We start from the raw sequence: 25,172 nt of genomic DNA, 5'->3' as shown, positions 1-25,172 counted from the left end.
AGATTGACTGGTTCTCCTTGTGTAAACAAGACTTGCACAGCCTCGTGACCAGCATTGTGCTGAGCATCACCCATTAGCAGTTAATCTCTATTCCAAATCAAAAGGACCTACAAAAACTCAAATACTGGCTCTCCCTCAAGTTGTAAGAGTAGTAGCACATACCAAAGTTTGATATGAAAGCCCAATGCATCGACGTGAAATGCGTCCTCTTCAGTAAGGCAGGATGTTGAGACACAGTGTTCGGAACTGCATTACCCAGCTGTGTCTGGACAGGCAGCATGCAGATATGTAGTTAGATTTGGAAGTCTGGCACATCCATGATGGTACCTAAAATGATCTTCCATCCAGCAGAACTGGGCTGCTTCCAAGAGGAAAGGCCATGTGGGAGATGGTGTGATCGCTGATCTCGCTGAAACCTTTTGGTGAAACTTGCTCTGAGATCATGGCCAACAGAAGGCTCTGCCCTGGAGGGCAGAGAGAAATCCTCTGTTTTGTCAGAAAGGTTATGTGCCCTGGAGTCTGCTGAGGAAATACCAGAACACAGGTTTATCCCAAAGACAGCAACAGAAGAGCTTCGGCCAGTCAGCTCCTGATACTGTCAGTGGCAGATGGAGAAGGGGATTGCAAGTTGCATAGACAAGGAAAGAGGTCGAACAAACAGACCTGAGGACTTGGGCCTCACAAGAAGCAGCTAGCCTAAATAATAAGCTAGAAAAATGCCACCTTCAGGCAACCAGTGTGAATGGGCAAAGCAACGTAATATCCACAGCACTCACAGCAGACTAACTGCCCTAAAAGAGCTAACCAGACCCCAAAATTAAATGGAGCAAAGCCCTTGCCACAAATAATTCTGTGGAAAAAGTATCTTTTTGTGTCAGCACACAAGTCAGCCTTTCATTTGCTATGTTGTAAACTGGAACCACAGCTGTTACTTCATGAAAACCCAGTGCCAGTTACCACGGAAGAGCAGGTATGAAACACAACGCTTAGTGTGTCCTGTGGTAGCTTGCACATGTGCTCCGAGCCTACTAGATCAGATCACATAGTTGACAGGACAGGTAGGGCAAGTCTCAAAAGAGGAGAAAAAAAAAAAAATGGAAAATGCATATGTTAGTGGAACATACTTCCAAATAAAAGCATCAGATCCTGTCATATGTGTGCAGGTCTTTGGCTTCAAAGCAAATGTAGCTCTTTCCTTGGGAAAACAACTACAGTAAATAAATAAATAAGATGAAGGGCTTAGACTGAACTTCCTAAGCACCTTAATTTCCTCATATACTGGCTACAGACTCCAAGGTGATTCTGCTATTTTGATCATTGGTGCTTTGAAGCAAAACCAGAAGCACTAGTGTCTTAAAAGACATCCCCTTCTTATTGACTGATTTGTGTAATAGGCTATCTCATGTTACCGAAGTGTGATGAGTTATAAGAAAATTAATTTTGAAATCTGACCTTTGAAGCACAAAGCTTCAGTCCTTGCTCAAAATTTGGTTCTTTAAGGTTTGTTCTAGTATCCCATCCTCTTGGCATGACTTTGTCTTTACCTCATTGTGACTAAGGATGTGCTGTAAAAATAGCATAATTTTTGTTTTTCTCTCACAAATGTTGTGAAGTAGCTAATGTTGTTGCTGTGGGCATGAAATGGAATGAAAAGGTGATGCTGCAGTGTGCCGTGCTAGATGCACATTTATTAGGGACACCAGTGGAACTGTATTTAATAACATTGGGTTACTGTACCTAGTAGTATCCACCCAATGCAGTGTGTACATCAGATCACACAAAAATATACCACTCTTCAGCATCCTTGTTCTATTATATTTAAGATGGTATAATTTTCTTGGCAGACAAGCTGACTAAAGAAATGAACACACATAAAACTGTAGCCAGTGCACTTGGATTAAGTGGGGTGTCGCTTTACTGTAAAAAGAAATTGTACTACTTTTTTAAAAAACTAAAATTAGTTAATTATTGCTTATCTAAGTTCACCCCACAGCATACTAGAATACTTAGGACACACATCTGGGAAAGGAGATACAAATTATATTTTGCCTGGGTGTAAGAATGAAATTCCATTGTCATCTGACTAGAACTGATTTGGACAGAAATGTTTAAGTGGTTTTTATATTCTGCACTTACTTTTGTTTTGTCATGTTACTTCCTTAATTGCCATCTTCTTGTAGAGAAACACTTGATGCTATAAGCTAAATGGAGAATATAGGTGTGAATGCAAAAGATGATCAAGCAGGTTTTTTTACAGAAATAATGAGGTCTGTAAAACATTCCTTATCTACTTACCCTTCCTGTTTGGTAACTCACAAGGATGGCCCCCCATACTTTTTCCAAATATGAGCTTTGCATGTGATCTAACTATATAGTTAGAACAGTAGCTTTTGCACAGCTCAGTAAGTCATAAATATGATCTTCTGTAGTAAGCCAAAGACTGTTTGCCCACACCACTCACACTGGAAGTGCCTGAAGAACCAGAAAGCCCTGGAGATACAAAAAGGCAAATACTGGAAGCAGTTCAATTACAAGTCAAGACTATAGAGAAGTGCTCTCTCACTGTCTTGACACCCAGAACATCCTGGCAGGCAATCTAAGGAAAGAAGGAATGAAAGACTCCAGTCAGTGAGTAGCCCAGACTGAGAAGTCTCAACAGGGATTACTAGCTATTGCCTTGCTGCCTCACTGTCCAGTTGCAATAACGATTACGAGAAATAAAAAGCCCATCAAATGGAGCCAGAGCTCAAGTGTTTTCTTTCTGTTTTTGTTGCTGGGCAGCATACCCCCTTAATCTGCTGTCTGTGCATGGAGGGTTCCTGTGTGCAAAGGATTTTGAGAACAGTGCTATGAAGAGTTTCCTCAAAATGAGCCTGTCCACTATCTATACTAGTAGGTGCACTTAAATTTTAAAGAGCTGCTATTCAGAAATTGCTTTGTATCTTGGTGAGCTCTATACTGTTGCACTATGAGATTGGAAAAGGAAAATTATATTTATCTGAAAATATTCATTATTCATCAGCAGTGGAAATTACAGAATTTACAATATAAACTCTAGAGAAATCACTTGCATCTTTACACTAGCCAATGTAACTATAGTAATTATAGCAGGTTATCCTTCTAGATCATGGACCAGTCATGAACTTTTATGTCCTTCTTCAAGTAAGGCCGGTGCCCCTAGTTGGCCTCCCAGGACTTGTGTAAACTTGAACATTCAAAAAAGTTAATCTGAATGAATTAAAAATATGAACTAAAAGTGAACTATTTAGTCTCTCTGTAACATCCTGTACAGACATTATTATGTAAAACGAAAAAGGTTAAAATTTATTTTGCTTCTTTCACTTCCAAAGACCATTCAGCTAAACTGAATTAAAACCTCTTATATTTCAAATAGTGCCGTCCCTTAGAGATTTGAAGCAGTTTTAGAATAGTCATAATTTGATGCAATTTTCCTGAGAGTCTTTGTGTAGTTAAAACCTTGTATGAGTGGTACCCGAACTTGCCCGCTAGACAGGCCATTTCTCTCATGCCAGTAGCAGGCCTTTGTTCCAGAAGTGCACACCTAAAATCTGCAGTGAAATAGAGCAGAGAAATTATTAATACTCTGTGCTTCCCACACAGGCACAGAATTTGTTACTGAAATTTGCCCAGTGACCATGCAAAATAACTTTACGCTGTTCTGCAAGGGAAAATTAAAAGCTTTCCATCAGTCCCTGGGGGATAACTCCTGGCTGACCCTCAGTTTGGAAATCTCGTGTTTTGCCTCTTTACCCTGTTCTTTTTTTTAGCATCTGCAAAAAGTACACTGTTCCAGGCTATTCTTCTATGTTGCAAAACAGAGCAAGTAACTGAGAGTCAAAGTATTTTATCAGATAGTTTGGAGAGCCACTTGACCCTATTTCTGAATCAAAACCTTTGTCCCTTTCTTTGAAATACTCAGTTTGTAGTCTGCAAGAGTCGGAATGTTGGAGCAAGACAGGTAGGAAGTTGGATCACCAGAGCATATACAACTAAACTGATTAAGATACATCCATTTCTCTGAGTGTGATCACAGTTGCGGTCCTTCTGAAATTCTGCCATCATTTAACACATCACCCTGTTAGCTCACACTGGCATTTTTTTGCTGTGAATAGCCCTACCTAATGATTTGATCAGAGAAGCAAAGGAAGCATGGAAAAGCTTTGCGTTTGTGTCTGTGTGCAATACTCTCTAAAAAGAACTGGACTACAATTAGCAATAAGTGTGTTTCTGTCATCTTCAGATGTGTGCAGCTTATGTAGAAGAGATTACAGGAACAGTATTTAATAATATATCTACAAGATGAATTAGTCATTAGTAAAGCCTTAAAGGTCTGGAATGCAGGTGTATATAGGAGGCTGTATAGAGGGAAGCCCTGGGAAATACATGAAGAGTGCTTAGTCCTGAACAGACAACCAAATGCACAAACCAGGATGAAAAGGAAATCAAAGTATTTCAGCCTTTTCAGGGAACATTAATGTACCCTAGGCAGCTAAGCCAGCATGAATTCATCCCCTTTGGAGCTCTACTTCATCTCACTACTGTTGTCTAAGGTCAAACACAATAGCTGTGACAAACAAGTTCACTGTATCTCCAATAAACAACAAAGGACTTTGAACACTTTTTGTCCCCAGTGATCAATACTGAGTCTAAAAGAAAAACAGAGAAAGCCACTGTGTAATTTGGTTATCATCAATATTGTATTCCTATTCAAAACAGCCATCAGAAATGTCTGCTGCTTCTTAAAAAGCAGAATGTAAGCAGGAAATATTTATTGATTTATTCTGTGGATTTTTTTCTGTAAATACGTAGCAAGAGAAGAATAATATTTAAAAAGTTAACTTTTGAAGTGAACAGCAGATACTTACAAGGAGAGGATACCTATTGTGCAGCTGATGGTATAGGAATAACCAGGTAGTTATTATCATCTGGTAGCTGAACGTAAAGGAGTAATATTGTCACTGCACTGGAGAACTTCCCAAAGTGTTTTTTAGAGGCACAGCCTTTACAACTGACCAGGTTATACACATACTGGTACAACGTGTGCTAAACATACTATTCATTCCTCCTGTTAGAATGCAATCACTTTGAATTTTTTCCTAAGGACACCAGGCTTACAAAATCTTTATTTTCCTTCTTCTTTTTTCTCTTTTTTTATCCTTCTTTTTTTTTTTTTTTTTCCTTCCTTTTTTCTGGCTTTCCTTCTCTTTTTTTTTCCCTTCTTTTTTTCTGGCTTTCCTTCTTTTTTTCTGGCTTTTCACAGTTTCCTCCATGTCCCTAATAAATTTTGAACAAACTTGTCGAATTTCATTGCAACTGGCTGAAGGGGGTAAGTCTCAAATATGTTTGCTGCTGCTATAGCAAGACTTCATACAGTCTCATGTAGAGCAGCGAGACCCACACCTCCATCCCACTGAATGAAAGCCTTCAACACACACTGAACAGGAACCCGTACATTTGATTTGTTGGCTGGATAATCAGTACATGTAGCTCAAAATTAACTAAGAGTATGCACACCCTCATGCCCTTACCTTCTGGTAAAAACATGAAGCAGTAGGACTACTGTGTGGGAGGAAAGCTAAGGAATTGGGGAGGGCAAGGAACATGAGACAGGAGCTAAGGATATTTTGACAGTGATGCATAGGGTACAAATGACACAGCTCCATAAGAAACCAGACTTCTCAATTCAGCAGCCCCCAAGACCATGAATTTCTGCTCTGCTGCTTTCCACGTTGTGCAAGCACCTAAACGTCACCCAGCTAGCTTGTCCTGCTTCTAGCTCTCATGTTTATGAAAAGCAGGAGCTGTACCCGATCTGAAGCGAAGCAAAATAAAATAGCTTCATTCCCTTGCACAAATGCTTAGTGCCATGAAAGCTGTTACAGTGGGATGGCAGAGGGGAAGGCTGCTTTGGCAACAGAAAATACTCTGATCTGAATGGCTGGGCTAAATCATAGAATGGTTTGGGTTGGAAGGGACCTTTAAAGGTCATCTAGTCCAACCCCCCTGCAATGAGCAGGGACATCTTCCACTCGATCAGGTTGCTCAGAGCCCCGTCCAGCCTGACCTTGAATGTTTCCAGGGATGGGGCATCTACCACCTCTCTGCGCAAGCTGTGCCAGGGTTTCAGCACCCTCATTGTAAGAGATGTCTTCCTTATGTCTGGTTTAAATCTACCCTACTTGGATACGAGTCCCACCACATGATATTTTTCCAATTATAAAGTATTGTCCTGTTATTGTACAGACTGAATAATTTCAGAAGTAGCTGTTTCTTCTGAGCAGTTAGGTTACTACATGAGCGGTCGTGTTCCCCAATGTTCATCTCTGCTCTCCAGACCCCTCCCTGCTGTGCTCACAGTGATTTGGTGTGGGGAACTGAAGAGATGAAGTGATCCAGATAAGACATAATCCGTCATAAGAAAACATTTATTTTTCAGGCAGATCAGTCTCCCTTATGCTAGCACACAGCCCGAGACAGAACTGTGATAAGAATGAGCGGTCAGGGATGACAGGCTGTTGTATAAACTGTACCACTGCCCCGAAATCACTTGTGACTTCTTCCTCGCTCTTTTGGGTCTAACAGAAGCTGTTTTAAAGAAATAAGTGTTTAAGGATGAAAGTCAAGTGTTCCCTGAAAAGCAGGCAAGTGAGTGAAGTCAGAGCAGAGAAGACTATACAGAAAGGCTCCTCAGAAAATTACAATTACCAAAATATTTATTCTAGAAGAAAAGACCTTCTGGCCCACTCCTTTTAATTTATTACTGCCAAATAGTTCTGCTGGCTGAAACCCCATCCGAAATGTAATACTGGGTGCAATGTGACATGTGTTTCTGCTGATGTCACTCAATAGTCACTCTCCCACGCACATACTGACACAGAAGAGGAAAAATAAATATTTTTTGTTTCTCACAAATTCTGCAACTCTGATCCTGGGAAGAACATGCTAATGGACCTCCCAGGAATGTATAATCTCTTTCCCACCTCCGGTACTCTCATATACCCTTTTGCCTCTGTTCTATTCCAGGATCTATGGTGTTTCCAGTGAATCAATATTTGCAGACATGAGAACATTTAAGTGGAAGGTGGAATATGAATCACTGTCATTAAAAACTGGTAGAAAAAGCGGTAGAGGTAGTCAGCAAAGGATTTTGGAAAGCAAATCGCCTAAGAAACTATGCTATCTTCTACTGTCTTTCCTTATTGTTTTCCAAGAGTAACATGCACCTAGGTAAACCTGTGGACCTCCCAGCGTGCCTCACCTTTTCCTAGGAGAGCACATCACTATAGGAACCCCACTGTGATGCGTAATTGTATTATTATTATGACATTAATGTTCCTCTGGCTTTTTCCCCTTTCATCCACATTGTCTCCACAATAAGAAGCCTTAGCTGAGGGACAGCTCTTGCCGGTTGTAAGAAGTAAGGATCATAGGCATGCATAACAGAGTTCCTTTGTTCATAATGCTTATTAGAGGGAATAATGTAAATTGATATGTTAAAAAAACAAAAACATGCATCATGCTAGAAGCTTCTGATCACAGGACTGGGCTCTAGCAAAATTCTAGCTGTGCTTAACAGAACGTAGTGTTTTACTGAAACAGCATAAGGGATTTTTTCTTTTTGTGGGTTTTTTCTCAGAATTTTCCCAGAAGTAAGAGAGGTCAGAGCCTGAAAATAATTTAGCCTAAATACATACACTTACTTTTTCTGGAGCTCCAGGCACAAAAGTAAGGAGTTCTTACAATTCCTTTCAATGAAAGAAAACTTTCTCTGAGGCATATTTCAGATAACAGTACTTGGTAACAGTTTGTATAATTACGGTCACAGGGCTGAAAGGTATGTGTGTGGAATAACAGGGAAGTGAAGCACAGAGAAGAGGGGGAGGGGAAATGAACAGGTCAGAGGCACTGTTGGGTCAGTTTGATACGATTTTTGGATCCTGAACAGCCTGATACAAATTTCGGTGTGCCCGATGAGCCTCCCCACTTCAGTGAATACAGCTGTGACGAATTCATGACAGGTTAACATGGTGAAAGCTCAGCATTGCTACATATCGCGGTTGACGGGCACATAGAACAATCCGCTGGTAACTCTGAAGCACTGGCTTTCCACTTGAGTGTGCGGGGAGCGCTCTTCTTCTCCGCGAAGTGAGGCGCCGTGATCCGCACGGCTGGCGAGGGGCTCGCCGTGGGGCGCAGAGCTGGCGCCCGGGAAACAAAGGGGCGAGGGCCGCCGGCGGCGGGGAGCCGCGCAGAGGGGGCGCGACGGGGCAGTGCCGCAAAGGCGTGGCCGTGGGAGCCGGTGAGGGCACCGGCGGAGCACGTGTGAAATCCTGGCTGGGGGAGGGCTGTGGGGAGGTTTGTGCAGCCGCAGGGCTCCGCAGCGCGACCGCTGCGCTGCTCCCGATGGAGCATTCGGGGGCCGCGGAGCAGGGAGGAGGGATGCTGGCTGCGCTGCGGGCTCTGCCCCGGGAGTCTTTCTGGGGCTCAGGCAATTCGCCTTTTGCTTCTTAACCTGCTTTCACACACCTCCCCCCTCTCTGGTTTTCGGCTTCTCACTCTTGTCGGCTCCCCTTCCCCTCCTTCCGAGCATCTCCGTGCTGGCATAGTCACATGTTTAGGCTTTGATGCCTTTAATCCCACCCTCACCGCCCGGGAGGGAGGAGAAAAATTTGCGGGAGAGAAGTGAGCAACAAGCAGCGGCACGATAAAACAGAAAACGGAGCTGTGCGCCCCCCACCCCGCCCCGGCGGGGGCGGAGAGTCGGCGGTGCCGGCAGCGGGCTGCCGGGAGCGGCGGTGCCGGAGCGGCGGGGAGCCCCGCTCTCCCCGGGGCTGCGGGACGCCCGCTGGTGCACGGGCGAGGCTGCCGAGCAGGAAAGGGTAAATCTGTCCGTGTGGCTCGGGCTGTCCCGGGGGGGCTGGCTCTCGGCTTTCCTGCGGGGACTGGGGGGAGAGGGGGGCCGCCCTCCCCGGCGTGGCTTTAGGGACCGCCCCGGGAAGGCGCTCCGGGGCGGCGGGTGGCGGCGGGCGTCCCTGTCCTGCCGGCTGCACCGGGCCCCGGGGGAGCTGGTGCCAGGTGAGGCACCGAGTTACTGACTCGTTAGCGGTGGAGAAGGGCGTGCTTGGCGGGAACCAGCGGGGCCCCGCGGCTGTAGCTGCGGCACCCGAGCGAGGGGGCAGGCGGGGAGCCTGCAGGGGACCAGGAAGCGTTTTGTGCTTGCTCTGAGAGTGTGGCTATAGGTGGTGACAAGCAGAAGAGAGGGTGGCCAGAGCCTGCCTGGGCCTACGGAAGCAGCCCTTCTGTTAGGCAAGGTGAATTAAACTCTTTTAAGGAGACAAGAAAAAATGAAACCAAACAGCCAGCTTCCGCCCTGTACTTGGTGCCACCCAAAGGAGCCGAGGTAAAAGCATGGCCAGAATTTCTCAGTTCAAAAGTCTGGGCAAGGGGGGCGAGGACTGGGCACACTGAAATGCCATCTGTGCCTCTGCTGTTCTGCAAGGAGGGCAGAGAGTGGAGGGGGGATCAGCTTTTCTTATCCAACACCCTCTCCTCTTTGACCATCATCACTAAGGTAACTGCTATTAATCCCAGTGCTTTAAGGGTCACCTTGTGCTACCTGGCAGCTCTCCCAAAGAGAAAGAGGAGCACCTAGGAAACCTAAGGGCTGAAGTCACTGACATTTAAAATCATAGGCTGTGGAGGAAATTTGCAGCCGTGCTGATGGTGCAGCAAAACATGAAACTATACCAGTGGCACTACAGGTTCATAGGCTGGCTTGCTCTTGTATAGTAACTGAGAAAATAATATTATGTAGAACCAGTGGGCTGCCATAAAGGCACACCAGGGTCAGCAAGCATTTGCAAACATGGAATACAGGAGAAATACCTTCCTGCACATGTGAAATCTGCTGCTTTCTTGTCTGTCCAACAAGGGCAATAGTAATTATCTAAGAGACTATTTTTCAGCTACTGTATTTATCCCATTTTCTTCCCTTGGCTCAGACAGATCACCAATATCCCCCAGAAGCAGGGCATCCCATTTACCATGCCTTTGCGTGCAGGATAAATAGTCTGTTTCATACATGGGAGGGGAGGGAAGGAAGACTGTGTGTTCCTCAGACACAACTGGTGAGTACAGGAAAAAAGTCAGTAGTACTGTTTAACATTAGTAGACAGTGTCTCCTAAAAGAGGATGCTGTATATCAATATGACTAAACATTTTTTCTTTCAATATGCTGGTTGTCGCCTGGTACAGTTTTGCATTTTTATTGTTACATAGACCTATTCCAACTGGAAGCTTACAGCCTTGTCATCAAAGGCCTTTGGTCACAAAAATAATATCCTGTTTCCCTATGACTGTGTTTTATTCTTTACAGTCATAAATGAACAACAGTAAAGCTGCAACATTTTCTGCATTAGCAGCCATCACCACGTCTGTTTCCTTTTCTTTCCCTCTCCTCCCATTCATATACCCACACCCCCTAGCCCTACTGTCACAGGTGACTTACTAAGAAAGTCATCATTGTGGGGCTAACTACAAGGGTTTTATGAATGATTAAGCGATGACCAAATTATAATTAATCAATGATTGAATGATAATTAAATTATAATCAAATGATGATTAAGTAATAATTGAATGATAATTAAACAGTGATTTAACAATGACTTAACAATAATCGATAATTAACCTGTAAATGGTACTTGAACAATGATCTAATTGATGATTTCAACAATGATTTAAACGATGATGAGATGGCTGTCCAACACTCTGCTACTTACTACACTTCTAATACTTAAGCTATAGGTGGAGATATATATATATATATATAAATGTTGCTAGCATATAATATACTTTTAGGCCTAATGTAAAATATCGCTTACCTCATTATAGATAGCAGATGCTGGGTAAGGGATCTCTCAGCCCCGAGGAGTAGCCTTGAGAAGCATCCCTGCCCAAGGGGAGATCGCTGCACAGCCCGCTGCTGCACAGGAGAGCTCAGTGGGCTTGGGGGGGTTACAGGTATCTATAGCATAAAGTGATTGACTGTAGTCAACCCCCCTTTTGGTGTATGTGCAGGAGTGCAGCTGTAAGAGTTGTAGTTTTGCTTAGTCCCAGCTCAGGCTGGTACTGTTAGCTCCTGATAACATGTGGCCTAGACTCCTTAGTTTCTGAAAAGATATGGCCTAGCACAGTTCTCACAGTTGCACAGTGGGGCTGATTTGTTGGTGATGCCTGAACCAGAGCGCTGCTCACTCAGTCAGAGTGGGTGCACCCATCGCACCTACCCAAATCGCGGATATTTGGGGAGCTAATTTAACCTCCTTGTTGCTCTTTCAGTGAAATGGCCAGTTTCCTAGCAAGCCCTGAGGGCACAACTGGGTACAGAAATCGAATAGAGGAGTTATGGCAGAAGGAGCTATTCTGCAATAGCTGCACTGGAATACGTCATTCCTGCTGCTCTGGAATAGCTTCTTCTGGGCAGACTTCTCCAACACCAAGATTTCTTTGTCCTCATCTGTTCAGGTTGCTTTTACATCCACGTACTACACTTAGTAGCTGTTTTTTCAATAGCTATTCTAGATAATTTGCCTCTGTGGATTACCAGTATGGTTAAACTGTAAAATGCTAGTTGTTCACGACAACAAAACCAGGCTGATTTGTTACATATCTGGGAAAAACAGATTCCCTCCTATCTTTTATATTCTTAAGCTGAAGATCCACTAAAGCAGAAATTGCCATCTGCTATATTTGTGTACAGTATCTTGTATGCAGGTGCCCTGGTCTTATTTTAGCAAAAGACTGTAACACAAGGAGGTAAAATACCAATTATCTATAGCACGTCTGATGAGTCAATGCACATTTAGCTCTGAGATTCCAGGAGCAGACAGCAAAGGTAATAACTGGTGCCATTACTAGCAGCAGCTTTTTCTAATATAATTTTTCTTTTTTTAACAGATAGGGATGTAAATTTTATACTAAAGCATAAGTGAGCTTAAACCAAAAGCCACATTTAAGATTTTGGAGGGCTCCAGGCAGATCTCTGTGAAAATATGCAGCAATTTTTATACAGATCAATATCAAATTCTCTAACATATCTTTTTTTACCTCTGGCACAAAAGAAAATGTAAATTCAGACAGATACAGATTGCATCATTTTAAAGGCACGTAAATCTTTGGTGTCATCTTCTAAAAGACAGCTCCTCACAAAACTCCTTGCCTCAAGTCTCTGTGTTAAGCCGTTATCTTGCAGAACTCTCTTCTCCAGGCTGCTTTCCACTCCCACTTGATCTGAATACTGACCTTACTGCTTGATAGCAACAGGGAAGAGCATTGCTTTCTAATGACATTGCATAGCAGGGAGGCAACCAGGTGAAAGTCAGCAGGTGTTGAGAATGGGTTCCCTTCAGATTTATGTATAGAGGAAAATGAATATACATGAGAAGCAAGACAGAAGTTGGGGAAAGAACTGTAATTAATATACATTCAGTTCATAGCCTGTTTCACTGGTGGCATAGTTTTACCTTCTTAGTTCAAGGGAAACGGAGAAAGTATCTTCCAGCTGCCACATCCATGTACCCTGCCTGTTAGTTCAGTCGCTTTCAAACTGTAGTCCATGAATTTCTAGGGATTGATGAACAACCTGTAAAAGTTAACTACAGTTAAATGAGAAAAGCAGACCAGCCTATCAGTAAATTTACATTCAAGATGAAGTTCTGCAGTTTCTGGCGTTTCCTAACTGGACAGGGTTACTCCCTGTGTATCTCTGCATTTTCACTTTTCTAATAGTGCTTAAATTCCATCTTCTTGGACAGAAAAAGTTTATCATAGAATACCAGGTTGGAAGGCACCTCAAAGATCATCTGGTCCAACCTTTCTTGGCAAAAGCACGGTCTAGACAAGATGGCCCAGCACTCTGTCCAGCCGAATCTTAAGTGTCCAGTGTTGGGGAATCCACCAGTTCCCTGGAGAGATTATTCCAATGGCTGATTGTTCTCATTGTGAAAAATTTTCCTCTTATGTCCAATCGGAATCTCCCCAGGAGTAACGTGTACCCATTGCCCCTTGTCTTTTCCACGTGACTCCTTGTAAAAAGGGAGCCTCCATCTTCTTTGTAGCCACAAAGGTCATTGACAGGCTCTGAGGAATGGTAGATCAAAACAGACAGCTGTGCCATTGATTTCTACCTCTTACAGCACGTAGGTCCTGCAAAGTACCAAGTCCAAACCTTCTCCACCTCCCTAGCCACTTCTCTTACGCTTCAAGCTATCATTAACCTGTTAGACCATAGCAGTGTTATGCCTTTAGTGCATAGACCCTAAGAAACAAAAAGTAAAGTTCTAAGGGAACTGAGAGATCGGGTGCATCACCAGCAGCCCTGGTCTTTGCCATAGCAGGAAGCGTTTTACATGAAGGTTAAATTAAACAGCCTGACTTATTTGATGTTCATTGTCTAGAAACAACATAATGACAACTGCTTTAAGCAGTGCTTGAAGTAGGAGAGGTAAAAGATATATTTGGTACCTGCTAGTAAAATACAATCAAAGAACAACTGCTGAGCTCTTACGATTAAGGTTCTGCTGAATGTTTTTAGAAGCACGGCTTTTGCCAGAATGGTTTGTATTTTCTAGGGAGCCGAACTCCCAGTTTGGCATCTAAGTGTAACAGCCAGATTTGTGAATGCTTTGCTTCTGCTGGACACTGCTGTTTTCAAGGTGATCCTGAACACATTGCAGAAATATTATCTGGCACCTGACCTACTAAAAGCTGTCAGAAAACAAGAGGAATTGCAGATGAGAAAAGCTGGCCATCTGGTCCAGTAATAGGGATCAGCTCATGGTAGGGACCTCATGTTTCGTAAGCTGAGGATATCTGTATGCAACAGTCAGCTGTCAGCATGCATATATGAAACAGAAGGAGATCTATGCGGCTCTTAATGAGTTTGTGAAGCTTGCATCAGTTTCCCCAGGTTCAAGCAGGACTGTTTGCTGGTGCAGTAACAATATCACAGCCAAGACAAAGCTCTTGTCTCTGCCAGAGAGGGTTAATTAGTAGAGGAACTTGGTCCTGAGGTTGCAGCGTGTCCACACAATGTTAGGTTGGGGCATAGAAGTGTTTTTCGCACAAAGGTTTCAACTTGGGATGCCAATATAGGATCAACACACAAGTCAAAACTACAACTTGTGTGAACACCGTTAGTACTACCACCATTATGGCTGAGGTGGGGACTGTAACAGCTGGCCTTTCCATGACATTTTGCGAGAGCCTACCTTTGTTTCCCAAAGAGATGACTCTGTGGCTTCTGACCACATGACTTCATCCAGCTGTTTTTATGTTAGGAAAGGAATGGCTTTTCCCATTAACACTGAAAAAAAGTGTAGTTAGGCAAAAAGGAATCATTTATTATTGTAATCATAAAGGAATAATTATGGCCTTGTCTCACAGAGCAGGCAGTAGAAGACAGATGCCCTCTCTTACAGTAACTCTCCAGGAGCCTCCTAAAATTTCGCAGCTTTGGAACATGTAGGAAGCTTTGTTCCAGGAATGCCTGCCTGCAGGAATACCTTAGTAGAGAGGAGTTTGGAGCAGACAGAAAATCAGCTTTCTCTTTTAAAGCGCTAGCACAGCAGACAGTATTCTGCACCCCAAAGAGGACGTTACTCATTTTTGTACTCTTCCTCAGTGTGTGCAGAGGTAACTTTTTCCTGAACAGTATAATTCAGCCAAGTAATTAAGGGACTAATGAAGATGGGAATGTAGATTTCAAACTAGGTGAACCCCATGTTTCTGGAAGGGATCTTCACCATGAGGATTTAAGTAAAGAAACAAGCTGAATAGATAGCTTTATATCTCCACGGCTTAAAAACGTATTTAAGCAATGGCTCAGTTCATAGAACATATATAAAAGTGGCCTCCACTGCAAGTATTTACATGGTTGCAGAGTAGTTATTCAGGATTCATACTTTTTTTTTTTTAAAGTACTATAAAATCCAATTCTGATTCTTGCCTTTCTCCTCAGACTTCATTTTTCTGTCAGAAATGTCACTTTAATACTTAAAGAAGAGCAAACAAGATTTTTTTTTTTCCCCTAAAAAGGGAAAAAAATGCAAGTGACAGTACCAGCAGCTTCTGTAAACCGCAAAGTCAGAACTGTCCTAATGACTAGAAAACAGCCTGACCAGAAGGTCTGGATTCAAGTCCGGCAGATGAGATCAAACTTCAACTCTATAGAAGCAAGAAATTTCTATCTAGATTTAGAATGCGTGGGCTCCCAGTGTTACAGCCAAAAAGTGGGGAGGAGGTCAGTGTCTCCCCTCTTTTCTAGATCCTTCAGCTTGTTTTTGGCATGAACTAGAGTATTTGACCCACTTTAATATGCTCCTGACCATTTTTAGCCTCTGTGGTTATTCCGCTACCCAGTGAAAACAGCCTTTTCCTCTGCAAATGAACTGATAAAGAACATGGCAGTCAATGTGAGTGCTAACAGCCCAGGCAGCAGAGGAAGATCTGGAGAGAAGCAAAAGTGCCTGTTTGATCGTTGTCTTCCTTGAGGTGTTCCGAGTTGCGAAACCAGAGTAAGAGCTCTAAGATCTTGAGTTGTGTTACTGATGAGGTGAAGCCAGGATAAGTCAGAAACGCTTGTGAATATGACACTGTGACCTGCATGGCTGGCTTCGTCCTGCGTGCTTTCTCAGAGTTAGCTGCTGCTTTGTATGCAGTGAGGAGATGCCTCCCAAGCGAGTGGTGCTTCCCCGCACCACCCTAGCTCCCCTGCCGTGTGCCAGGAGCTGGGACACCGGCAGGTGGAGTCCCAGCACAGCTTTCCCAGCAGGCAGGGCCGGTGGAGTGCGGACCGTCCATCAGCAGACCTAAAGGGAGTCCACCCGCGGGGACCTGTGGGTACCTTCTCGTGGTGCAGGTGAGCCCGACCCTTGAACAACGCGGGCTGCAGAAGAGCAAGACCTCAGGCAAGCTTCCCTTTGGTTTGGCTGCACAGCTCAGCTGGCCACCAGCCAGCTGTTCCTGCCCCTGTGGGGAAGACATGACACCCATTTCTCCCTTTTCAGTAGAAGATGGTATGAGGGAAGAGGCCTCTTGCTTGGGTGAGGATTACCGATGCTTCAATGCATATGCTGAGAGCTACAGAGCTCACTGCAGGCTCATATTTTTTGTAGCTCAGATCTCCAGCGTAGCTGGCAGATGGAAAGTAAGTTTCTTTACTCCCCAAGAACTAAACTACCTTCTAGCTTTTCTTCATCTCCTTTTCCCACTGTGGTCCTCACTTTCAAGGTTGGAGGCTGGCTCAGTGACAGTGCCAACAGTGCTGCTCACATCAAGAGGAGGCTCAAAAGTATGTCAGTGTGAGTTATAGAATATGATTCTGCATTTGCGTGTTCCCTTAATGCTTGTGACTGGTTAGCAGAAAATGAGAAAAAGGAAAGCCCTGGATTTTGGATGAATAAGTACATTTATATGCCAGGTCTTTGCATCTGATGGATTTTAGATCTTCATGTCCTGAATCATCATGGCTTGGATCTGGCGACTGAAATGCAGCCATCACCTTTAAGGCCTTTACAAGGTACATTGATGCAATACAGTGCAGTATTGTGTCTTTGAAACAGGATTGTGTAATCAGAAAGAAAAAAAAAGAGCTATATGGGAAGACACAGCAGATTCTCATGCATCAGTGTGTACATTTGTTATCTCTGTTTAATTACACTAGATCTTTGAAGTCTTGTGTTTTCGTGAATCGTAAGATAGCACAACACTGATGCTAGAGTCTGTCCACGGATGGTTTGAGATCTCACAGCATGAAGTGCTTGGTCTCTAATAAATATTTGGAATAACACTTGTATATTTTCCATTTATCTTAGTAAAAGGCCTTTCATATGGGACTGTCAAGATTCCCATATGGCAGTAGGAAGTGGTTCTCTTGATGGTAAATACAGCAAATCTGTGACTATGGTTAATGAAGGCAGTTTAGAAGTGGTGCCAGATTTAGACCCTGCTAAGGGTCCTGAGTCATTTCTTCTACATGGTCCATTCTTCTGAGAAAGAAGAGAAAAGCCATGGCCCTGATTTTTTTCCATCCACACATCATTGCTTAGGCTGCTTCAGGTGACAGTGCAGAGAAGGAAAAAGGGTAACATTTTGGTCTGGGAGCACCATTTGATGATCAGAATTTGGTGAAGGCAGAAGGTTACAAATGGGAGGAACGCTCCACTGAATGGGGTACAGTCAGTCAGCGGGCAGAGGGGCATGAATAACAGCTCATAAGAAGAGAGAATGGAAAGTAAAAGGGAGAGTCCAACAGCAGATTAAAAAGTGAAATTACTGGCACAAGAGCATTCATCTGAACAGCCTAATTGCCCTGATTTTCTGTAAACTGACAGCCAGGCTGTTAGGAGTTCACGGCAGCCCAGAGAAGCAGAACAGAAAAGCCAAATATGGCAAAATTGAACTCTTGTGAAGGTGGATGTTTGCTTAAAGTGTGTGTGTATTGTGTACAAAAAATATATATTTATATAAACGTTTCCATTTTAAATTAAAGGCATATAATTTTTAATTACAAACTTTTAAATAACAAGTATGAGTCAATGGCTCAATTGCAACTTGTTAATTTTGCTGTGACTCTATTTCACAGGGTCTAGAGAGGAGACATCTGAGAGAGAGAGACACACACACGCACACACACTATACTTAGCATACACATGTCCTTAGTGAAGTAAATTGGTATCTTTGTTATCTTGCTTCATGCTCTGGGGAGTAAAGTGAAAAAGCATGTGTTTGGAAGTGTGTCAGTAACAGAAGGGAAGAATGTGTCATTCCACAGAGGTAAAAGTTTGTCTCTCAAGTATGTGCTAGGCTAAGATACAAGAGATCTGGCTTTGGTTCTTGGCTATGACCCAAGTCTTGCTATGTCACTGTGACCAGATAGTGGTATCTAAGTTCTCTGCCTTTAACAGAAAGGGATTTCCACACATTCTGCATCCACATTGCCTGTTTGTTATGTATTTGAAGCATAGTAAGACACACAACAAAGTCCTATCTAGCTAAGTGAGATCAGAGCTCCTACGTGCTGAAAAGGCCTTAGGGGCACTTTCCTGGAAGCTCAGCCTCCCATGACAATTCTGTGATGCCCCCACCACAAGGGACTCCTCAGGGGCCTTTTATTTTGGCTTACTCAGTGACTAGCCCTCAGCTTTCCATTCTCTCAAATCACGGTCTTCCCAGTCTGACAGTTCCTATTTCATTAACCATCTTTTTTCTTCCCCTCTAGGCTTGGACAAATTGTGCAGGTTTGGGAGCCACTGCCCCAGTGATACCTTGCAATCCAGGGAGGATGCACTGGAAGTGAAGGAACGAGGGCATGAACAGAGCAGGGGTGCCCTCCTGCTGCAGCCATGTTACACCAAGCCCGGCAGCTCTGTGGGAGGTGGTGCCGTTGGTCCAGTCCTTTTATCCATCTCCTCACACTGACTGTGGTGACATTCGGTGTGCTCGCACCTTTGATTTGCCACCGGCTCCTCCATTCTTATTACTATTTGCGGCGCTGGCACCTGAACCCCATGAGCCAGGAGTTCCTGGAGCAGAACCAGCAGGAGGGCCAGGCTGCCCTCCGTTACTTTCAGAAGCTGCAGATACCAAATGCTTCTGAGGCCTCTGGCCGTGATGCCTTCCAGCCCTTGCTGCTGGTCACCATTATCACTGTGCAGAGGCGGAATGATTTCCACTATGTCTTGCAAGTGGCCTCCCAGTTCCACCGCCTCCTCCAGAAATGTGGTGCACGTTGCCGGAGCCACCGCATCCTCCTCTGTAATGTGGAGTCAGACCCCAGCAGCCATCAGGATGTCAGGCTGCTGAGGAGCTTCTTTCCTATGGTCAGTCGTGATAAAACTGGGGAGAACCTTGACCCCAGCATGAACCAGTTTGAGAAGGAGAAGCAGGACTATGTCTTCTGCCTTGAGCAGTCGCTGTTGACGTACAACCCAGAATACATCCTTATAGTGGAAGATGATGCTGTGCCACAGGAGGAGATATTCGCTGTCTTGCAGCACCTCTTGTTTGCACGGTTCTCCAAACCATACCTCAGAGACGCACTCTACTTCAAGCTTTACCATCCTGAGAGGCTTCAGCGCTACTTCAACCCCGAACCCATGAGAATCCTCGAGTGGCTAGGTCTGGGCATGTTTCTGGGGCCTGTGCTGAACTGTGTGTACTCCTGGGCAACCGGGCGCCCCAGCCTCAGTTGGCCCATTGTCTTGTTCTTTGCTTTGTACAGTATGGCTTTGTCAGAGCTGGTGGGACGGCATTACATGCTGGAGCTGCGCCGGCTGACCCCCATGCTGTATAATATTGTGCCGGTCACGGAGTGCTGCACGCCTGCCATGCTGTTCTCCGCTCCCTCTGCCCATCGTGCCTTAGGTTACCTGAAGGGGCTGCACTGCCGCCAGGGTTTTGCTAAGGATATTGCCCTCTACTCACTGCTGCGTACTAAGAGGGAGAACGCCTACGTGGTAGAACCCAACCTGGTCCGGCATGTGGGAATGTATTCCAGCCTTCGGCTAAATGACAACCCAAAACTGCTGTGATCTGTCCATGCCTTTCCAGACACAAAGCCCAGAGAACTTGCCACTGGCTAGAGAGACAGTGTGCAAACTCAAATGTGGTGCTCGCACTGGGCATCCTGTGCCTCCAGGTGGACAAAGAATAACTCTCTTTAAAAAAAGTTTCTGAAAAAATAAACTTATATACATGCAGAACCTATTTAATATATACTTAGAACTGATCACCATGTACCATGTGGGAGGGGAGTGGAGGATTCCAGCTGAGGGTGTGGATTGTCTATTCTCCTTAATCATTCTTAGGGAAAAGCTCTCACACCAATATAAACAGCTATACTGCCTACTCTCCTTTACATTGGTTACAGAAATCCTCACCTTAGGGCAACAGAAATGTTGGACAAGGTGAATGATTCAAATTTAAGTTAGTGAGGAGGAAAAGCCCTTATTTTCCCATCCTTACTAGGGTGTGATCTCTGACTTCTGTTTGTTTCAAAGCTGTGTTTTTGAGCAGACCTTTCAAAAGCAGCAGTGGTTTACCTGAACTTTCCCACAAATTTCACCTAGATTCTTCAAATTTTACAAAGCCTCTATTTGTTACTGTCTCCCCCTACAGATTCTATCTGCACCTCCACCCTTCCCACTCCTTTTTCTTGGAACAGAGGCTCTTAAAAACAAAGCCTCCAATGCTTTGTTAAAGGTAGGAATAGAAAAACAGAATAACAGCCATTGGTGTTACACAGCCAGGTCACAAATGCACACTTTCATTGGTACATTACAGACATTATAAACAGCACAGGATGACTGCTGTGTTGGTTGGTATCATCACTAGTTGTAGTGGATCCAGGTTATTAAAAGAGGCCTTATCAATTGCTGATTAGACTTAGATGTTCAACATGAATTTACCTTGACTTCCTATCAGCACAGAGGCAAAGGAAAGATTAGATCAGGTGCCGTTATCGTGCAGGATCCTTGTTTGATTTTGGAGCTGTAATTCACAGCTCAGCCTAAGTGGTTCATTCACTGCTCCTGGCAGCAAGCAAAATACCCATAGGAAACAAAGCTAGCTGTTAATAAAAACAAGCAGCAATGGCACAACACATCAAGGGGCCACTCTGATACTGACCCGTTAACTTAATGTGCTCTGGTTGTTAAGCATTTGGGATAGGTACTTTGTACCACAGCTACGGGCACAGTTAAATACAAAACCATGCAGATGACAGAGATCTCATACAGAATCAAAACTGGCATCAAAATGTTTATGTCTAAAGAAAAGCCCACCTTTACTTTAGTGGGCTTTGAATCAAGTTCACTTACATGTGGAGTTTGGTTGAACTGTTTTTGAAACCATATTCCTAGCTTTGGAATGAACCAAGTACAATATTTTTGTCAAGTTTTGGTCAGTGGAGGTTGTTTGGTTTTTTGTTTTTGGTGAAGGATGAGCTCTAGTTTGAATTTTCTTTCCACCAGTCTCTCCCAGGTGATTTATGCCTTAAGCTCTTAACAAGTCTGGTTGTAGATGTGAAAGACATAAAACTTGAGAGATGAAACCAAAGAAAGTTGCAAACCTCCAGCTGTCAGCGCGCGATGGGGATCAGTTACACAACACAAGCGCATAATGCAAGTTAGCTGAGAAGTGGCTTCACAACACAGAGCAGTGCTTTGCTGCCTTAGTAATCAGCTGGGATACTTTTATAATACCTTTGGAAATCAGATGTGAGTAAAAACTGCTTGTGGATTCCATGTCATTCCAACAGCAAAGCACTTCGGTCAGAGGACACAGGAAAACCTGCACAGACAGGACCAGGATTTATTCCCAGCTGCTGAAAACCCCAAAGATACCAGGGTGGTCACACGGTGGCAGGTGGGCAAACCTATTCTCAGGCTTTACGATAATATGGTTAAGATGGCAGGATTTGAGTGTCATTGTATATTTATTCCACTAAGTGCCTGCATGTGTGAGGAAATACAAATCGTTTGTTTATGCATCTTCAGTTGTGAATGTTTCAGTGTGGTGTGCTTTCTTGTCATTCTTTTTCTACCTTTGTACTATACAAATCCAGGACAATGCCCTGTTCTTTTCATGAGGGTCCATTCATACTCATTCTTGCAAAGAAAACCTCACAGCATGGTACAATAAATGGGACAGGGAAAGGAAAAAGGAGGAAGGAAAAGAAAGAAAGAAACCTTAGAAAAGAAACCAACCAACTATATACAGTTAATAAATGTTTTGATGTGGGAAATGATATCTGTTTGTCTTATTTTCCTTGTTTGCCCAGTAGTACTTTATTTGTTATCCCAGAAGTCCAGAGGAGGTCAATAATTTCACTGAGCTTCATAGCTGAAAATTAAGAACATGAATTTGAGGCTTCCCTTCTAAACTAGAAGACAATTTTCAGGGTATAAGAGATGAGAGAAGTTGACTGGGAGACCAAACAATACGCAGAGGGCCTGCAACTTGAACCTGCTGGTGAGAGAGTTTCCGATAAACCCATTCAGAACAAACTCCTTTGTACAAGGAACAGGTTAATAAATTCTTCAAGTCCTTCTGGAATAATTTCCTTACGTGCCCAATTCACCTTCACAACAGAGGTACTTCCTTTACTGAGCCTGCTGGGGGCAATTTCTGAGTTAACTCAGATACTTGCTCAGTGCCCACCATGCCAAGGTGGCATCTCAGGCAAGCGTTCCTTCCTCTGCTGCCTCTGAACTTTCACAAGTAGATTGATTTTTGTTTCTGTTTTCTGTGCCACATGTTGTATTAGAAATGACAAGTCAGACAAGTGTACTTTGGCCTTGGAACAGAAAATGGGAGGCTACTGTGAGTTCTTAATTTCTGCTGGATTTTGTTCCACAGTTCGGGCTAAAAATGCAGTTTCAAACACACAAGCCTTTTCCCTCTCTTTTCTATCAGGGGAGTGGAGCTGAGTTGCCATATCTCAGGCTATGTAAGTTCGAGGCCTAGCATTAACTCCTTGAAACGTGGCCTTAAGAGTTTGGTTTTATCCACATTAAAACAGACTTAGTGACTATTTTTGAAACAATATGGATTTTATTGGGGGTTGAATCATTCCCAATAGTTCAGAGACAATTTTTCAATGCAGCAACTATGGCTTGCACAAGACAATTCTTTCTTGATGGGGCAGACAGCCGGACTCAAGGCATTATTGTCCAAGAAAATTCAGGCAAAGTTATTCAATTAAACAAAAACTACCTTTGTTTCCAAGGCACGTCCAACATAAGAATGATTCTGGCAGAACACAAAGCATAAATTGATAGGTCTCTATTAGATTAGAAGCACAAGAGGATTTTCTAACTACAGTAGGTATCAATGTCTTAGTGAGAAGCCGCTGCATTTGAAGAGAGAAGGAAAAAGCCGCCTTCTCAGTTGTTAAGAGCTGTGAATTGCCAGACTGGGTATTTCAACAGCAATTTGGCTGTTTGCAGGGTGAATTACTTTTTTTCTAAAGATATTTACAAGCAAACTTTGTACCAAATAAACAACCTTTCTATTAAAACTCTGTTGTCTCTTCTTTCTGTATGCCATTGTTCGTTTTCCTGACTGGCAGATCCAGCTCTTTCCTTACTATATTTGACTAAGAAAGATACTTCTGTGTTCATGCATCTGCATGCATCTGCATGGATGTAATAATTTGGATTCTACAACAATTCAAGTTGAAAAGGACCTCTGAAGGTCCCCAATCAAAGCAGGTCTTATTAACCAGGTTGCTCAGGCCCTTCTCCAATCAAGTATTGAGGCATTTTAATAGGGACTGGAAATATACTCAAGCTCTAACTGCTGGCATTTAACCTTAGTATACTTTTGTACAGAAAGGCTACATATTTCACAAAAGCAAAAAGGTCATTTTCTGTGTGAGACAGTTGTAGTTACAAAGGCACTGGCAGTTTCTGTCCCAAACTTAGAGTTTCTTTTTGTGTATTTCCACACCAGCTTTATAGACGTCGTATCCAAATTCAGCAGATGGCAGGGCCCAACATATGGTTCTGAATAATCTTCAGTAAAACATACATCTGCCAAAAGTGCATATAGAATTAGGTACTCCATGGTCTGTGCTTCTTCACTGCATGTGCCTTTGTTGCTAGAGTAACTTCATTTCCACAAACTATCTGTCCTGACAGCTCATGCTTTGAGACAATCCGCCCTATCAGCCAGTTTATTCGTGCACCTATAGGCTGAGAGTCAGCAATATCAATGTCTATTTCCACGACTTTGTTCTGCATGGCAAGCTATGAATGCCACATTCCCAGCTGTGTAACCACTAGTGATATTTAAATGTTGATGAACGAAAACAGTGTTACATTTTCTTGCACTGTTAGTAAGCCTCTGGCCAGCTATGTATTCTTCAGTGCCTACTTTCTCTTTGAATTTCTGCCAGTGTCCAGTGTTCCTCCAGCAGTGCAGAAACCACATCTACAACGGCCTTTTCAGCAAACTGGTCCAGTTCAGACATCTGTTGTAGTTTGTATTTTGCAAATTGTATGCCAATGTTAACATGCAGCACCTAGGTATGCTTTTTTGGGGGACTTGGTGCTGCTTAGATAAACAAGTAATAAACAGTTAAGTGTCTCCCATTATAGCAGCCAGTTGTTTGCCTACCTGCTTTTTTTAAAATCAAAATGTCAACAGAAAGGCACAGAGACCAGTGTCATTACTGCATTTATCTTCATGTCCCGTTACAGCTATTTTGCACAGCCCAAAAATGTTGCCACTGGCAGCCTGATGTAAAGTTGTATCCTTGTTTGCTGTTCCCACTATTGAAATTATTACAAAGATTTGGGTTTTGATAACACTGATGTTATGTGCTTGCCTGTTTTTCATCCCAAGTCATGGTGTTTGTTGCAGCCCAGCTTTATGATGCAAAGAATGAAGAGGAAGCAAACCCTCCCTGTGCAATCCCCTCAGTGCTCCCTGTGGGCCTGTCTGTTCTGCCCAGCACCCTCCATATCCTTCCTCATGTACGTGTCTGCAGACACTGCTGTGAAGCCAGAAATACGGGTGGTTTCTTTCAGTGGAGTTAAACGCCAGTCTCTCTGCATCAGGGGTGAGGGCTGTAGGTGAATGGGGAAAACAAGCCACTTCATAAACAATACCTCTGATTAGATAGGGATGAACAAGCTGGACTTTGAGACAGTTAAGCAAGACTGCAGAGTACAAAAAACAGGAAACATCCAGCACGGTGTGGAGAGGTAAGGAGGAGGCAGACTCCACTCAGCTCAAGTCTGCTCTGATTAGACTTTAACCCCATCACGCAGGCAGCACTCTTGGGGCACACAGAGCCAGGTGTTTTTCACGTGGATGCATATTACACTCAGACATTCTTCCAACTTCCAGTGTTTTTTTCCATTCCATTTCAAACCCTTTTACAGGCCTGACCACGTACAGAAGTGTTGATAAGATTACGTACGTCATTTACTGAAGTGCAGAGGGAAGCTTTAACTTTTTCATTTTTCTTTTGGTGACCATGTAATCTCTGAAATGGCTTCATCCATTTCTTTCTTTTTCCTCTTTCTTTCTCAGATGTACTGCAGTTTGTATCTCTTCACATTTACTTATTATTTTCATTTAAAATG

The 25,172-nt window shown here is 43.5% G+C and overlaps 1 protein-coding gene and 1 long non-coding RNA gene across 12 annotated transcripts in view; one reads left to right on the top strand and one right to left on the bottom strand.

The window, feature by feature from the left end:
• The window catches only part of PGAP4 (post-GPI attachment to proteins GalNAc transferase 4), a 23,743-nt gene extending 2,460 nt beyond the window's left edge, over nucleotides 1-21,283 (top strand). For 6 of the 9 annotated variants that reach the window (XM_082336792.1, XM_082336790.1, XM_082336789.1 and 3 more), the window contains one exon: nucleotides 18,299-21,283. In XM_082336792.1, the coding sequence (XP_082192918.1) occupies nucleotides 18,423-19,610 (1,188 nt within the window). In that variant the 5' untranslated portion in view covers nucleotides 18,299-18,422 and the 3' untranslated portion in view covers nucleotides 19,611-21,283. Of the gene's footprint in view, nucleotides 1-8,463; nucleotides 8,901-16,498; nucleotides 16,598-18,298 lie in introns of those variants that run through there. The other 3 variants (XM_082336787.1, XM_082336788.1, XM_082336793.1) reach the window with 2 other exon arrangements.
• The window catches only part of LOC309602820, a 29,073-nt gene continuing 15,830 nt past the window's right edge, over nucleotides 11,930-25,172 (bottom strand). Inside the window, exons 6-7 of one of the 3 annotated variants that reach the window (XR_014230719.1) lie at nucleotides 21,282-25,172; nucleotides 11,930-12,661 (exon numbers count right to left, since the gene is read on the bottom strand). This is a non-coding gene — a long non-coding RNA (uncharacterized lncRNA). Of the gene's footprint in view, nucleotides 12,662-14,296; nucleotides 14,384-21,281 lie in introns of those variants that run through there. The other 2 variants (XR_014230720.1, XR_014230721.1) reach the window with 2 other exon arrangements.

Source organism: Platalea leucorodia, assembly GCF_965183815.1.
Source record: "Platalea leucorodia genome assembly, chromosome: Z".
Taxonomy (NCBI): domain Eukaryota; kingdom Metazoa; phylum Chordata; class Aves; order Pelecaniformes; family Threskiornithidae; genus Platalea; species Platalea leucorodia.
The sequence above is the reverse complement of the archived record's forward strand: the minus strand, read 5'-3'. Positions and strand labels throughout refer to the sequence as shown.